The 17,151-nt window shown below is 40.4% G+C and overlaps 2 protein-coding genes across 2 annotated transcripts in view; one reads left to right on the forward strand and one right to left on the reverse strand.

Moving 5' to 3' along the window:
* The window catches only part of LOC108110659 (MKRN2 opposite strand protein), a 51,635-nt gene that overhangs the window by 27,815 nt on the left and 6,669 nt on the right, over positions 1–17,151 (reverse strand). The window lies entirely within an intron of this gene.
* The window catches only part of LOC108110658 (protein eyes shut), a 50,387-nt gene that overhangs the window by 25,653 nt on the left and 7,583 nt on the right, over positions 1–17,151 (forward strand). Inside the window, 4 exon segments of the mRNA XM_017219772.2 lie at positions 3,425–3,577; positions 3,824–6,177; positions 12,061–12,413; positions 16,329–16,601. Of these exon segments, the coding sequence (XP_017075261.2) occupies positions 3,425–3,577; positions 3,824–6,177; positions 12,061–12,413; positions 16,329–16,601 (3,133 nt within the window).

The raw sequence follows: 17,151 nt of genomic DNA on the forward strand, positions 1-17,151 counted from the left end.
GGCTTGGGATTTTCCTGCTCAGTATTCTCCATGCTTTCTGTGTGCTTGACCACTTCCTGTATTTGTGCATGAATTGGAGCGTAATGTGACATTTCATGTGGAGCACACAAGTTGGAAAAAAGAAAGGGGAACTAGAGGAAGAGTTGACCATTTTGGTTCTGTTAGAACTCTGGTGCTACACGTCGTATAAGCACTAAAGTAAGAGCTTTAAGAAAATGATCAACAAAATGTATAAATTTTCAAAGATTACAAGGATTTTATAATAAGTATAACTTGGTATTAAAGAGATATCTTCTGATCACAGAATTCTTTAAGCATTTAAGTAGCAACATTCCTCAAACAAGCTATAAAACTCTACAACAAACATAAAGAAAATTGATATATTTGTAGAATTTAAAAGCCTCAGTACACGTACCCCAACATAAAAATCATAAAGCCAAATGCGATTGCCTCGCTGCGATGGCCATAAACAAATTGAAATGTGCAGCGACTTGATGGCACTTTATGGCCAGAATGGGGGAAATTGAAGCTGTTGCTCGCGCCATGGCAGTGAAATACGAGAAAGTGCCAGCCTGGCTGGAAAATCCATTACTCAATCGAAGAAAGAGTTGTGTGAGCGATAAATTAAAATTCGTTTTTTATGTGGTCCATAGAGCAAGCAAATAATTTATCCAAGAAAGGATATTAAAGAGTTTGATAATTGCAAATGTCTTAAGGAACGATTTAATGGCTTTTGGCTATTGATTGTGTTCAGTCAATTTAATATTAAATTAGGGATCTGTATATAAAATAAAATAGAAATGTTACTAAAATTCCCAAAAATTTAATCAAAGTTCAAACATTTCTAAACCCAAAATAGAAGTTTGTTCTGTTAATTTTGAATTTGCATTCGTTTTGAGAAGAACCTGCATAATTAGCCTCCTAAAATGACAAACAAAACCCGAGACAGCTTCACTCTATTCCCTAGAAGTGTCTAACATTAATAAATTAATCAAAATTAAATCATATTGAAAATGAACATTTGAATGCAAATGAAAATGCCCAGCAGCCTGGAAGTAGGCAATATAAATTCGAACTCAAGACCAAGGGACCATCCATGCTAGGTAGAACCTCCACAGAGCTGAGCTGAAACCCACAAAAGCACACAAAAGATACAAATATACATATTTAAGTGCAAGTCAGAAGATATATATAGTATATCCACACATCATAAGGCAAACAAATGACATCGACTGACATCCTGTACAGCTAGCCAGGATTTTGAGCTGCCTTCTTCGCATTCCGGTACCCCTTTTCGTGTTGATTTAGTGCTTATGCAAATTTAATATATGTTCAGAGCTCCCCCATTTGCATAGACTTACATTATTGTTGCATTATGGCCCAGACAGACAGGACCAGACACGCACATTTATCTTTTATGACCGCTCCGCAGCTGCATTTCTATTTTAGCACTCCTATTTTTATGTCTGTGTGTTTCTGTGAGTTTTAGTTTCTGTCTGCCCATCAGTGTACGTATTTTGTATAATTTATGAGTTCAAGTGATAAATTGTTGCACCCTCCTCCCCCCCAAAAAAAAAACGCCCTCTCAATTGCAGTCCACTTGAATGCAATTTTGTACTTTAAATTAAGAAGATTTCTTCCACGGCTCCCCCTTTGTTCGTTGGCGCATTAATTTGGCCAAAGTGCAGGGGCATTTCCAAGCCGAGTTTTTTGACACTTTTGTTTCGACACTTTGAAGTGCTTTTTTCTAAAAGAGTGAGAAGAACTTTTTCCTCAGAACCAGACAAGATAGAGGCAGCAAGAGGAAACTTTCATGGAGCGCAGACGGGGAAAAAACTTTAAGCATATTTCTCGCCAACTTGTTGCCAAAAAGAGTTTGCCAAGAAGGTGGCAGCGAAACGAAAACAAAGGCCTGAAACTCCAAACGCTGTTCCTATGCCGGGCAAATAAATTCTCAAACTTCAGCCATACAAAATATTTCGCTGGCAATAAATTTTCCAAAAAAGAGAAACGCCCCATACATACAACCAATAAAAATATCACTCATACGCAGCGTTGCACAGGCACAAGCTGAGTTAGGGAGAAAGAGATTCTCCCTTCAACCTCCTTCCCCATGGCAAAGATTGTCTGTCTGTCTGGCTGACAGTTGCTGCCTTTTGGCAAAACACTGAGACGAAGTCAACGTCGCTGCAAGTTGTTGAGCAGAAAATTGAAAAGTATTTCCAAGCATTTGTTGCCATTGTTGGCTGTCAAACAAGATACCCCCAGCAGTGCAGATTGCTCTATCCAAAAATCTGGGCATTTCGCTTGTTGCTTTGGGACTAAGCTTAATTTTGGCTAGAGATGAATATCTAATACTTCCTCAAACACCTTAAATGGAATCTAACCTAAGAGATTTATGGATTTTTAGCCCCTGCTATCTTATTTTAAGGAAGTTAATACTAAAAAAAGAATATTTTATTGCATTTTCTGGCTTGTAAAGCTTTAAAGACTCCTCTGTATCACAAATATAAAACACTTTTCAATACTTACATCAATCAAAGAAGAGTATCTGTGAAAAGTTCCCTCTTTTTACTAACTTTTATCCCATTTCCTTCACCACTTCGAGCTCAGAGTTTGAAGGACAGCTACAAATTTCGGCATGTGTGTTTTATATCCAGTGTGGCTTGGCTATAGATGTTCGTGTGCGTGTAAATATCCTTTTGAATTGTTTATATTGCTTGCAACCAAATCAGCACTTGTAGGGTTTGTTTTGATTGCCATTGATGCGCTTGTATCAAAAACTTTCCACTTTCTTATATTCTCTCTCCTCCACTTTTTTTTATTCTTGATAAAAAGTAGAGAGATAGTTTGAAAGGACTAGGATCGATGGGAGAGAAAAAACAGGAATTTCCATTGGCAAATATAATGAAAGGTCATTCAATTGCACTTCAATTGTGCGCACTTGTTTTGAGCGAAATATCAAAGGGCAAACTGAAACTGAATCCAATGAAAGAAAAGTTTATATAAGAGCTGCTACCTAAAGGATAAATGAAAATGGAAACGATGCTGTTTTAGTTATTAATTAAAATGGCCTCACATCCTTATAACCTTTGAAACGAATACATTTCTCTATCAACAATTAATTAAAATAACACATTTCTTCACAGAGTTTGCTAACGAATTTTAATTAAAATTCATAATCTGAAACCGCACAGCAATTAGTCTTTGGTAAAATATGTTAAAATCTGATTGCATTTGGCAAAAAAAAAATAATTAAACCTCAAAACAATATCAATATCAGATAGAAATAAATTAATTCCATACGCCAAAGAACTTTGGCCTGAAAACATAAATATTTCTAATAATTAAAATCCAAAATGCCATTGGATGGCTCTTTGACCTTCGAACTTAATCACACCTCTTTCCTTTCACTTTATTTCAGGATCTAGTTGCGAGGAGAACGTCGACGAATGCATGTCGAATCCCTGCCAGAATGGAGGACTTTGCCGGGACAGAACCAATGGCTACATATGCACCTGCCAACCGGGCTACCTGGGTTCCCACTGCGAACTGGACGTGGCTGTCTGCGAGACAGGTGAGTCGCAATCTGAATGATAAATAGCCAAAACATGGCAGTTGGTTTGCGGTTTTCAGAGATAGAAATTTGTTAGGAATTAGAAAAACATAAAACTAGCTTTTCCCCATTTAAATATGAAACAAGAAAGGATAAACATTATTTTAACAAATTATCCAATAAATTAAATTCTACTTTTGTTTAGAAAATAATATACAAATTAAGCTTTAATCTTCTTTTCTATCAAAATCTTCCACCTTTAACCAGGAACCGGAGCCCGTTGCCAAAATGGTGGTGAGTGCATCGAGGGTCCAGGACTGGAGTTCACCTGCGATTGTCCCGCAGGCTGGCATGGTCGAATTTGCCAGGAGGAGATCAATGAATGCGCCTCTTCGCCCTGCCAAAATGGTGGAGTCTGCGTGGACAAACTGGCGGCCTACGCCTGCGCCTGTCCCATGGGTTATACGGGCATCAATTGCGAGGAGGAGATTCTCATTTGTGCCGACAATCCGTGTCAGAATAATGCATTGTGTCTGATGGAAGAGGGTGTGCCCACATGCTATTGTGTTCCCGATTACCATGGCGAAAAGTGTGAGTTCCAGTATGATGAGTGCCAATTGGGTCCACGCTGCATGAATGGTGGTGTTTGTATCGACGGAGTGGATACCTTCTCTTGCTCATGTCCTCCACTCCTAACTGGCATGCTATGTGAGTGCTTGGTGGTGGGTGAGGAGTCCTTGGACTGCAATTACACGGCACCAGCTACGCAAGCGCCTCCAAGGAGAACCACCACCACATCTACAATGGCCCCACCCACAGTGAGGCCAGTTACTCCGCCGGAGACAACGGTACCGCCTACTGTATCCGAAGAAGTAGAGGTTGTTATAGTTACCACAGCTGCCCCTTCAGAAGTGGCAACCTCTGTGTCATCCTCATCTACTTCTTCTTCATCAGAGGAAGCTGTTTCCGTGGAGATAAAAGTGCCGACTATGGCTCCGCCAGAAAGCGATAGTCATAGCATATCCGTAGAGCAGACCACTGTCGCTCCAGCACAACCTGAACCGGAATCCGAACAAGAACCAGAAACTAAGCCTCAACCACCACTCGAATCGGAATCCCAATCGGAAACTGAAGAGGAAATAATACCGGGCACCACAGCTCGACCGCCAACTAGTAGATCCTCCAGTTCCAGTTCCTCAGAAGAATCACCCAGCATCTTTACAACTTTACCACCTTTGCCGGGAAAATCTCAAACCTCTTCGTCGGCGGAGAGTTCGGGTGAAGTGGTTACCTCCGAAGAATACACAACCGTACCGCATTTCGAAGTTAGTGGCAGTAAGAGCGAGAGTGGCAGTGAAGAAGTCACCACATTGCGACCCACTGCAGCACCCAGCATCACAATCTCAGTGGATGTCACCTCATCCAGTAGCAGTAGTTCCGAATCCGTGGAAATAGTCACTACACCAGCTCCAATTTTTGTCCAGAGAGTGACAACGATCGAGACTAGCATTACCATTGACTATGTGACACCAACACCACCACCGTCGGAAGCCACCACCCAACGGGTGGTGCCTGTGCCCAGGCCCACATTTGCCACAGAACCACCGTTGGATGTGATGGAAACCACTGCCTCTACGCACCACCTTTGGACGGAGGTGCCCACCACGGCGGCTCCTTTCTTCACGGAATATCCAGCCGAAGTTCTGATCACGACACATCGAACCAGTGCTGGCAGATTTACCACAGTCCAACCACCTGTTGAGGCTACCACCACCTCACCCACTGATGATTCATCCATGGAGTTACCCACTACGCATATGCCCCAAGTTGTGATAACAATATTGGATCCAAATGCCAACATTCCTCCTCTGATCACAACCACTGAATTGCCAACGACCCATCATCACCACCACCATCATCATCACCAGGAACCGGAGGGTACCACTCTGCAGCCTCTCGAAGAAGACGAGCATCATCATCATCACCACCACCATCATCATCATGATGATATCACTACTCCACCGCCAGTGGAGATAACTACAGGTCCTCCCTTGCAAACGGAGGATTTGGTTGGTGTACAGGAACCCGCTGTAGTGACCACAGAAGGGCCTGTTATTCCGGCCGAGACAACAGTGGTTCCAGCAGTGACGGTGGTGCCCGTTACGATTGTACCACTTGGAACTCCAGCACCACCTGCCACGGCAGTTCCTATTCCTCCAGCAACTACAGCTCCTCCAACTCCTCAAGCTACTGAGCCGCCAACAGTGGCGCCAACACCGCAACCTACTGCTCCACCCACTCTACCCCCGGTAACCCTTCCTCCAGTGACCCTGCCACCGCCAACAATACCACCAACTCCTCCATCCACGCAATCTGCACAAACTTTACCGCCACCAACGTCGGCCATAAATGTTTACACCACACCCGAGGGACCACCAACGGCCTCCCAAACGAAGCCATCGGTCACGGAGAGCAGTGAGGAAGTGGAGGGCGCCAATACGGTTTCCACTGGCGGAAGGGGATCCGGAGGTGTACCCGAGGAGAAGGCAGGCGATGTCGATTGCATCAAGCTGGGCTGTTACAATGGCGGCACCTGCGTAACCACATCCGAAGGATCGCGGGTAAGTTGAAAATTGAAAAAGAACACTCTAAAATATTTATAATTTAAGAAATGATTTTAGAAAAAATATTTTTAAGAAGTAGTAAGAAAGGTAGAAAACCTTCAAAAGGTCCTCTTATATGTTCTATAATTAGAAACTATATTAATTTGAAGGTTTTTCCAAGGCATTTTCCCTTAGTGCAGGCAGACTGAGTAGGTCAATCGATAGGCACCCCGGCACTTTGGCACCTTAACGAAATCGAGTTGTTTGTTCGATGCCAAAACAACCAAAAACTAGGTAAATGGAGGCATCCTAGGGAGCGGATTGTGTGTGAGCAGTCAACTTCACAATTTTCAACCCCATTGAGCTGCTAATTGGCCGTGTTTGGAGTTGTGCGCCTCCGGGTTCCGTTTTCACTCCCATTGCCATTTCCACCTCCACGACCATTAATAAGTCATTTAATATGCCAACTAGAGCTGCAATAGGTAAATTTACAAATTAATTGGGATGGAAGACAGACTATACTAATACCTTGTATGGAAAAGGTTTTAAGTTTCTGTTTCTTCCATAAAAATAGTTCTTAATTTTACAATGATACCCAACTACAAAAGAAGTCTTAATAAGCAACCTCTCTCTCCTCTTCCCTCCAATAATTTATAACAACAAAAGCATTTCTGTTGCTAGGTTCCAAGTCTAAGTCCCCTGTAAATTTAAGTTTACAATCTCAGAAATCCGAGAGGCTTTAATCAAACCCTTTAATAGGATACTCGGCCAAAGGAGAGCATTAGCATTACCTACTCAAGAGCCACACCCACGAGCAATGCACTCACTACTGGCGCCAACGAAATTTGCAAATTGACAACCTGAAAGGACCTCACAGCTGGCCACGTACAGATAGAGATGCAGATACAAGTCCACAGATGTGCACGACTCATACATAAATAATCACGTATATATATGCTAGGCTGACTGTAAGAGGAGGAAGGTTCCTGTAAGCAGATTTTCCAAGCAGATTGTTACTAGGCCAACGGACAGTGAAGTAATCGAAATTCTTGTTAGCTTCCTTCCGTTGGAAATAATTTCAAGGCATTTGTACAAATTACCTATCTAGAATTTATGGCTGCACATTTATAATGCCTTAATCCGTTTGGCTTGGATGAAAATTATGAGAGTGTCTAAAAGTATGCTATAATATATTTTCAATCCTTTTGAAAGTGATTTCTGACATTCCACTAGAACTTATATCAAAAGTAACATCAAAACTCAACTGGTTCTTATCAAAATAAAACAATCACATCTTTTTTCTAGCACATTTCCGGTGAAAACTTTCGCAACAGAGGCAAACCTTCTACTCTCACTTTATCTTACATTTTTGTAGTTCTCAGAAATGCCAATTGCTTGTGTAAATGAATAGTTAAGAACTTTGGAAATAGCAGAAGCATTAAAAACAGGAACATTTCAGGTAGAAAATCAGACAGCAAATAGCAAAATGCCGGAGAAAATGTTCGACAAGCGAAACCACAAAGGCCTTTCCCAGTTGCTCTAGTTACTGTAACGACCAACAATGGCAATGCCTCCTGCCAAAGTATGCCTATTCAACTATTTATGAAAATACTTGTGGTAATTTTAGCTTTCACCCCCAAAAAAAGAGTTGAAAATGCCCAAAATATGACGGAACGAGGGGAGGAGAAATCGAATTTTGGGCCTTGATGCCAAACTGAAAGCCATTAAATGTAACAAGCAAACATCCACATTTACCATAGAGGCACGAAACAAATTTCCAATGTCTACTAATAACCGGAAAATTGTTCACAGATGATTGGATGATATTTTCTGTTTCCTATTTTTTTTTGTTTAATTTTGCCTGGAAATTGATAATGGACGAGGGGGTGGCTTGATTACGGATAATGCCAGCTTATTGACATTGATTCGTGAAATTTACACAATATCCAAAGGATTAAAAATGCTAGAAATTGATGTTTAATATGCGGTTTTCCATTTATTATGAACACAAGGTTTCATTTATATTTTCAACTCAGCTAGAGGCAATGCAACATACAGGTTAGTTCATAAAAATATTCACATGGCTAACAAATTCTCACCAATCACCAAGTAATTTTCACCCCTCAGGCTTTATCTCATTTAATATTCAGTCCCTTTGAAGGTCAGAGGGTGTTGAAGTGACCAAAAACCCCGCCACGCCATATCACCATTAATATGTCAGCATGGAGTCCAGCGTTAGCAAAATTAGCACCTCATGCATTTCCAGTTTTTTACGACCGAAACGTGAGGCCAATATGACCTGAACATTTTTTGGCTATATATATTAACCCACCAGCAAAGTTTATGAGGAAGGTGTTAACATAGCAGCATCACTGCAGGCAAATTTTATTTTCAAATTAGGTTAGCATGTAATGTTTTTTAATTATTTTCAGATTAAAAGAGATTTATTTTTTCCAACTGATTCAGAACTAATCTTGTGACTGTTAGCTAAATCTAAAGCCACTCTTTAGACTCAAAATTTAACAACACTAATGCAACTAATTTATGCTTCAGACCCAGTTAATGAGTTAACAAAGCCAGCTGGCAATTTATTTATAAACTTTCGGTGCAGCCACACGAACATCTCCAAAGTGTACCTATGAATCACAGAGACACTCACCCAAAGGCGGGTGGGTAAATTAGGAAAACCGAAGAAAAACAAGGGGGGTAAGAGGAATGAAAAGCCACCCCGTTGTGGCCAACATGCTAACAAGGAAAAAATGAAATTTTCATAATAAATTTACGCGCTCGAGTGAGTGACACTACACCGCAGGATGAATTTGTTATTTTGCAACAAACTCACTCACTCTTAGTCTGGGCCAAGGAAACAAAAGTTAATAGTGGAAAAGGTGTAAGCGGAAATTATTTCACAGTGCATAAGCCACTTTATTGTTGCCAAGTAATTTAACTAACTGCACAAACACTCTCAGCAGTCCGCACACACTCGAGGCTTTTGTTAATTTTCAGATTCGCCATTTTTGTGCACTGATAAAAATATTGAAAATACGTAGGGTGGGTATAGAAAAGGAAATATACAAAGTATATATTTAAATTTTAAACCATAAACAAGGATTTTTAGTAATTTAATGAGTTTTTTAAGAGATAATAAAATCATATTTTCTCTCAGTGCTTTTTGATTTGTCACCTCTTTCCATTTCGCCTTTTGCATTTGTATAAAGAGACAAAAAACAGGCTGGCAGAGCGACAGGCATACACTTACATATGTCAGCTGTCATATTGGTTAGGCGAGAGTGTAGGGAATACGGAAGGAAAAGTTCGGTAGGAGGGAAATAGGAGGCGTGGCATGAGAGAAGTGCAGGCAAAGTGGCACTCGCACTCGGCGAAAGTCACTCGTAAAGTGGCATTAAGCACATTTCAAGTGCTACCCCGCCGAGTTTTTGGTTTTGGAAAATGTTTGCCTGGCTTCTGGCACCGACCTCGACGCTTCGCCCGCTCCACCCCCCCATATTTTCCACAAACGCACTCCCAATTTTCCCGAGGCTCAGTGTGTCTACTGTCTGCATTGCGTTGCTTTTGCCACCGCCAATGCCACTAATGAAAACTTTGTTGAGCCCTTTTAGGCTCCTCCATCACCGCCACATGTCTCTCTGACTTAATGCGTCCTCCGCAGACTCTTTTTCCCCATTTCCCTAGGTTTCTCCACCCCCCACACCCCTTCGCATTTGCCAACGTCCTTCAGGGTCCTTTTGAAGAGTGCACTTCAGTTATTCAGACCATTCCAGGCATTTGCCTGTTGACATTTCCAAAGGCGTGTTACAATTAATTTCCAACTGGCCAACGCAATGAAATGAAAATAGGGGAAACAGGTGGAAATGTTTGGTCAGCCAAAGACTTTAGAGATTCTGTGGGAAATAATCCAGCTGCTGAAGTTGAGTGTCTTAAATTTGCTTTGAGAGATAACAGTATTAGTTCCCCAGGAGCTTAAGGAGAAAAAGTTTTTACTTAATAAATTATTTTTAAAATGATCTTAAGAAAAACTTGTTTGAGAACCGAAACTACCAAAATATCATTTATATTGCCAACTTACATACATTTACACTCAATGCAGTAACGTTTTTTCAAAGTTTTTCAGTTCAAAAATATTTAAATTTTAAAACAACCTTTAATAAATTTAAACTTAATCCCGAGAATATTTATATTTTCTCTCGTCAGGGCAGACTCATTTCCGTTTTTTTGCTCCAACCAACAACCACACATATTTGAATCTTAAATCTGCCACATGTTCTCCCTTGGCTCATTTTCGTAACATATTATTTTACTTTTTTTTCTGGCCCTTTTTTGTTTTTGGCCAACATTCATTATGCGCCAGCCAAATGCCGCAAGGTCAAAAGCTTTAATTAAAATGTTTCCTGTAAGCAGGGCATGCGAGTTGGGGCACAAGCAAAAAAAAAAACCAAGAGAGAATAAACAGCGTCGACTAAAATTGTGCGAAAAACTAAATTCAGCCCACTGGGCCACAACCTCGATACTGAAATACCACCCACAAATGCAGCTTCATTTGTCTAACAAGAGCTGTACCAACGCCAACTTGGCCAAACAAAAAACAAAAGTTGGCGTATAAACTTCCAGCAAACACTTCAAATAATTGTTATGAAAGGAGCTTGGCATCAAAAGTTTTCAATATTTTTTCAAGTGCAGGCAAAAATTGAGTTGCCTCAAAAAGTATGCTATGAATAAAATCAGTGATATGAGAAGTGAGATTTGCAAAGGAAAACATCCTCACAGCAGGAACCGATTTTAATGTTTTGTGCTGGCAAACAAAACCGTGGGAATAAAAACAAGAACAGCGGAAATTTGTTGCGAAGAGGAAGAAAAAATGGTTGGCTAAGAACATTATTCGCTTAAGCCTTTACCACTGGTTTTTCGAATATCCGTTGAACAGCGGGGCTGTTGCAAAAGGGTTTTCATTTTCCTGTCGGGTTATAAAAGACTGAATAATGTCTTTACAGATTGAAAGATTTATGCTACAATTAAGTTTGTGTTCTATAAAAAAATCAAAGTGTTTTCGATATACAATTTTCCTAAAGATGAAGTCCTTTAAAATTTTTATAAACAAGTCATTAAAAAACACAAAAATGAGTTCATTTTCTGTAATGATAGTAATTGCCCTTATGAAACTTCAATAAAGAACATCTGCTGGTAAGGAGAAGTTTTTTTAGAGAACACCTACGCAACTCCTTGGGGCAACTACCAACATATGGATAACTTCCCATTAATGGGTTGTCATTTTACCACCCCCTAACGTGACTGTTCCGTTGCTTCACCTTATTCCCCCGATTTCCGGGCACTTCATTTGCCCAATTTCAAGGGGGGAGAAGTGAAAAAATCAGAGAAAAGTTTTTGGTAGCTGCGCGTGGTCTTATTCGTTTTTCCCTTTCCCTTGACTCCTGTTTTCCTTCGACCCGCCTGTTGCAGTTTTCTCCATGCACTTCAAGGGTCCCTTGGTGCGGCATAAATTATTAAAACCAGGACAATGGACAAGTCGAAAAGGAGCATGACGGGGAAGTCGATGCCACGGAGAGCCAAAAAGTTAATTCATATTACTTTTCAATTTATTGGCGTTTTTTCGAACGTGCTTTTCTTGAAAAGCGACCAAAAGTCGTCGCTATTTCATAGTAGGGTGGGCGCAGAAATTAAATTAAAATTGTTCAAGTTTCGCTCCGCTTTTTGGTGAGACTTTCCTATTAGTTGTAGAGAAAGTTCGGGCTGTAAATACTGTAGCTACTCGAAAATATTTTCATTGAGGGGGGACTTAACAAATTTGTATAGAATAAAAGTACCGCCAAACAAAAAATGTGTCTCTTATTTATTTAAAACTTATTAACTACATTTTCCTTTCAGTGTGTCTGCCGCTTTGACCGCCAGGGACCTCTTTGCGAGCTGCCCATTATCATCCGGAATGCCGCCTTCTCTGGCGACTCTTATGTGTCGCACCGCATCTACAAGGACATCAGTGGCCACGAGTCCTTGGACGCCGTCCTACCGATGCATATCCAACTGAAAGTGCGAACGCGAGCCACCAACGGACTGATCATGCTGGCGGCTGCTCAGGGTACCAAGGGGGGTCACTACATGGCCCTCTTCCTGCAGAAGGGCCTTATGCAGTTCCAGTTCTCCTGCGGATTGCAGACAATGCTGCTGAGCGAACTGGAAACGCCGGTGAACACGGGCCACGAAATTACCATTCGAGCTGAGTAAGTGAAAAGTGTCGACCACGAAATGCAATTACGCATGTACATACACAAAGAGAAAAACTTAGACCTAAAGAGCGTTTCGATTTAAAAAGATTACAATTTTGGGTTAAAGTAAACTTTGAGATGGATTTTTGTTCAATCTCCAAAATGATTCCTTATTGAATGTATTTCTCTCAGTGCAGGTATGAAGGTATGTAAGTAAGGGTCACGCCCTCAGCGTACAGATGATTGAGAGGGGCGGCGACGACTGCCGGCATGTTAATTAACTTTTTAAACTGCCCAAGCGGCAAGGTGGAGGTCAGCATATGGGTCAGTGTCAGGGAGCAGGCGGTCAGGACATTGCCCATTAAACGAATCCCATTTCATCGTCCGCTCGTCCACGGAGCCCACAAATTAAAATGCTTCAAGTGTAGAATAAATTGCAGTTTTTTAGCTTCCCTCTTTCTGCGCCCCGACCTTCCATTTTCCCATTTCCTTGGACATTAAATCCCGCGGGTCTTCCACTTTCCACCATTCATGCGTAATTAGTTGAAGATTTTTTTCTGGTTTTCTGTTCTTTTTCTTCTTGTTTTCCTTTGGTTGAAAATTTAATTTACCGCATTTGCAATGCTCACAACGGAATTTCAGCGTAAACGGGATAAGGGGTTGGACTGAAGGGGGCGGACTCGTGCGTAATTAATCGTTTAACTAACATTTCCTGGCCAAAGCCAACACTTGGCAATGTAAGGGAAAAAAGAGCAAATGGACTTAAAACTTATCTAAATATTTTCACTATCGCAGCGTATTAAACTGGAAATGGAGGAAAATAAAGTTTAAATGGGGTTTGGCTGGCATTAGGACTAGGAAAATGGAATAGTTTACTGAGGAGAATATTAAACCATTAATCAGAGAACATTTATTATTACGGAAACAAAATGGTCAAAAATTTGTATAAAAAGTTATTCATTTTTAATATAAATTTTACTTAACAACCGAAAGCTCCAAAAATGCATTCAAAACAAAACAAAAAACCATTAAAAAACCTTTTGGAAATTCAATAATCCAACAATTTTGCACATTTTCAACCTGTTGCCTTGATGGCCATCAAATAGTCCTGCAATATTCAAATGACCAGCACTTAAAGTCATCATTGAATTGTCAGCAAATCAAAAGCCCCAATCATCGGGAAAATCGTTTGTTTACAATTCAGCTGTGAGCAATTACTTAAAAATTGCCATCAAATTGATGGCTTTAACGCATATGGAAAATGACCAAATAATCGTTTTAGGCCCAGTTAAACTTGACTAAGGCCAAAGTCAAAATCTGGGGGAAAAGTGGAATTCCCGCGGCGAATCAAGGATAGACGAAACATTGGCATAAACAGGACATTAAATATATATATATATATATATATATAGTATATATCAAAAAGTAGGACAAAGAGTAAGCGAGAAGGCTGCCCATATAAATAATTTACCACAAGAAGAACAAAAAAACGAAAGTGAGAGGCAGCTAGGGGGACACATTCACATTTTACGACTATCGAATCGACCACAAATTTACTTTTTAGCACTTGGTCCCAGCTCGGTGCGATCCAATGTCCGATGTTAAGGGCTCTCTTGTCCTATATATATGTGCACTGGGGAAAAAAAGTGAAATTTAGGTGATTTTTTTTATATTTTTGAAAATTAATTAAGAATATGAATTCGTATAAGTACAAACTGTAGCATGCTTTTAGGGATATTGCTAATACTGACAATTTTAAGATGAAGAAAATCGTCTTAAAAAGACATTTTCTTCCAAAAAAAACATATCTAATTCTTGTATATATTTTCTCCCAGTGCACTTATATTATATTACTTTGCTTGCCTCGCTTTGTTGGGTGTTGTTTTTGTGTTTCGGTCTGGCAAGTGGATTTACGAGCAACAAATTTATGTTCGTTGCCTATTTTTATTTGCCTTGCGTGCTTAATCGTCCGAGCAGAGGGAACAAAAAGGACTTTTTCGCCCAGGGGCCACTCGATGATGATGATGATGACGACGTTGTCGACTGCCTTCGATGAACTATAGTTGCCACCACCTTGGGGGAAAAGGAAATCCACTACCCCTTAGTGGGTTGAATGTTGAATCGCACTCTCTAATGAGCCTAATGCCCAGCACAATTGACATTTTACTTAAGGACCTTCATCGAACTGGTGTTGCGCACAATTAGTGTAATTAGAAAGCAATAACAATTACATTTAGTCGAGCCTAATTGCGACCACATTTCTTTCCGCCATCGACGGAAATTTCCTTTTAATTATTGCGAATTTGCCTAATACAATTCTCGAATTAAGTTCATTAATTAGGATGACTGGCCAGCTTCCTCGGCTAAGAACTTTTCAATAGCATTCAATTGGCCGTGTCAATAAATTATATTCAAGGATTTTCCACTGACTCACACCCAAGGAAATGCTGAACACCCCGCCGAGATTGTAAACAATGCTAATTTAATTTGTTGCTCAGTCAAGTGCAGCTAATTGAACTTTAAATAGCATTGAAAGGAAGTTTGGATTTTTGGTTTTGACTCGTTAATGGAACTATAAGATGGGGCGAAATGGCAATTAATTCCGGCTCTTTGAAAGTGTTATTAAATTAATGGATTTGACATTAAACGACATTGCTTTCAGATAGAATTTCTCTCAGAAAATGTAATTTAAGGAAGACAAAAGAAAATTCAGTGCCAAATACATTTTACATACTCGTTTGTTGTCAAAAACTAAATGCAATCAGAGAGAAACTTTTTCCATCTGGCCATAGCATATGGGCGACTTTTTTACAGCTTCATTCTGCCTTCATAAAATAACAATAAAATGTATGTCCTTCTGCTGGCATTTATTGCACTGGCTGTTTGGCATTAAAATATCAACATTCAAATGCAATAAACGCGAAGATATGAATCCCAGTTCGTCCATCTGTAAACAGACAACCGGCCCGAACCCAAAGGCAAACATAGGGAAAGAAAAAATCTTCTGACAACAAATAAAATCAGGAATACGGCGGATGAGGCCTCACAACAAAGCCCATTCAAATAAAAGCAGGTGACATTCGACCAAGCGGGGCAATAAAAATTGGTTGCCCCTCTCGGAAAAAAGGGGGCGGAAATTCTCATAGTAACTTTAGTCGAGCTTTTTACCTCCATCACATCAAAAGGACCAGTAAAAAAAATGCCATGCCATCGCAGAACAGGCGAAACAAAAATTTGACAGTCGATTGACATTACAGCCAATTGTTGGGCGGAATGGTAAAGAATGTTCCCAGGAAACAGTGGTTGGAAATTCGAAATTAATTAGGAAAAAAGATGAAAGTTAAGTAGATTACAAATGGGCTTAAAAAAGTCTTTCAATAATTGATTTAAGTTCTTAAAGTAAAATTTTGAAATGACTTTCCTTCTAACTTTTGCTTTACTCATCTTTTAATCCTCTTCGAATAATATATTTATAATTTTTATTCTAAAATAAATATTAGAAAAACCTTCAAAATTATTTTAAATACTTCCTTAAACTTAACCTTAACCCACTGTACAAAAGCACGACTTTCCTGCAAAAGTTGCCTACGCTGAAAGGTCAACTGGCAAAAGGTATCCCAGGATAACAGATTGCTGGCAGAACCCTTTTTTTTCTTTGTTTTGGGTGGATGAGGGAACTTGCCGCGTTGGGTGGGGCGACTGTGGTGTCATAAATATTTGCACGCATCGGCATGTTGCGAATTTCTTCTTAAAAATTCGTCCCCAAAAGCCGGGAATGCAGGGAGTGTCACCGGCGCCAAAGAGAAAGTGCGCCGTATTAAATATTTGATGCACTATAGGACCAAAAAAAAAAGAAAAAATACAGGAAAAAAGATTGAAAAGTGAAAGGTAAAAGAGCTAAAGGAATGCCTTGAATGTCCCTTTTTGCAGATTGGACTTCAGTCGGAATTACACACACTGCAATGCCTCGCTGCTGGTGAACGACACGTTGGCCATGTCCGGGGATCAGCCCACCTGGCTGAAGCTCCTGCCACCCCGTCTCCATACCCCGGACGCCATACTGAACACCTGGCTTCATCTGGGCGGAGCGCCCCAGGCACCGATTGGCCTGATTATCGAACTGCCGCCTGCCCAGAGCGGCACCGGCTTCACCGGCTGTCTCCATACGCTCCGCATCAACGGACAGGGTCGAGAGATATTCGGGTAAGTCTGTCATAAGTTGTTGATTATCCTTAAGGCAGGCTTAACAGATAACAGAATAATAAACAAGAAAATTCAGTGATATAAGTTTCGCTAAAGCATAAGGAGTAAGGTCTTAGTAATCCAATCGCAATGAAAAGAAAGTTATTTATGATTTAATCAATAAAACCACCTATAACAATCTTAAATCTTTTATATTTAAGTAAACAATTTAATTCGATATTTTACAAATTTAAGAAATATATTTTTTCTCAGTGCCTTTAAGCCACCATCGCCCAATTCCCCTTTTTTTTCGCCCTTTGGGCACTTTGAAAGGTGGACCAACACGGCTAATGAACAGCTCCCAAAAAGTTACGACTTCTTTCGGGTCGATGGCAAGGGGAGTGGGCGCATATATCTCCGCCGGGGGCATCTCTTAAATGTTAATGCCGCTTACACTCTTTCGGAACGCCAAAAGGCAGGAAGGGAAGGTCAGGGGAAATAAAATGAAACCATCAAAATGCCGCCACACAAAGTTGCAGGTGGTGAAAGCCTTGGAGGAGTTGCAGTAAAG

This window comes from Drosophila eugracilis, unplaced genomic scaffold (genome assembly GCF_018153835.1).
Source record: "Drosophila eugracilis isolate 14026-0451.02 unplaced genomic scaffold, ASM1815383v1 contig_445, whole genome shotgun sequence".
Lineage (NCBI taxonomy): Eukaryota > Metazoa > Arthropoda > Insecta > Diptera > Drosophilidae > Drosophila > Drosophila eugracilis.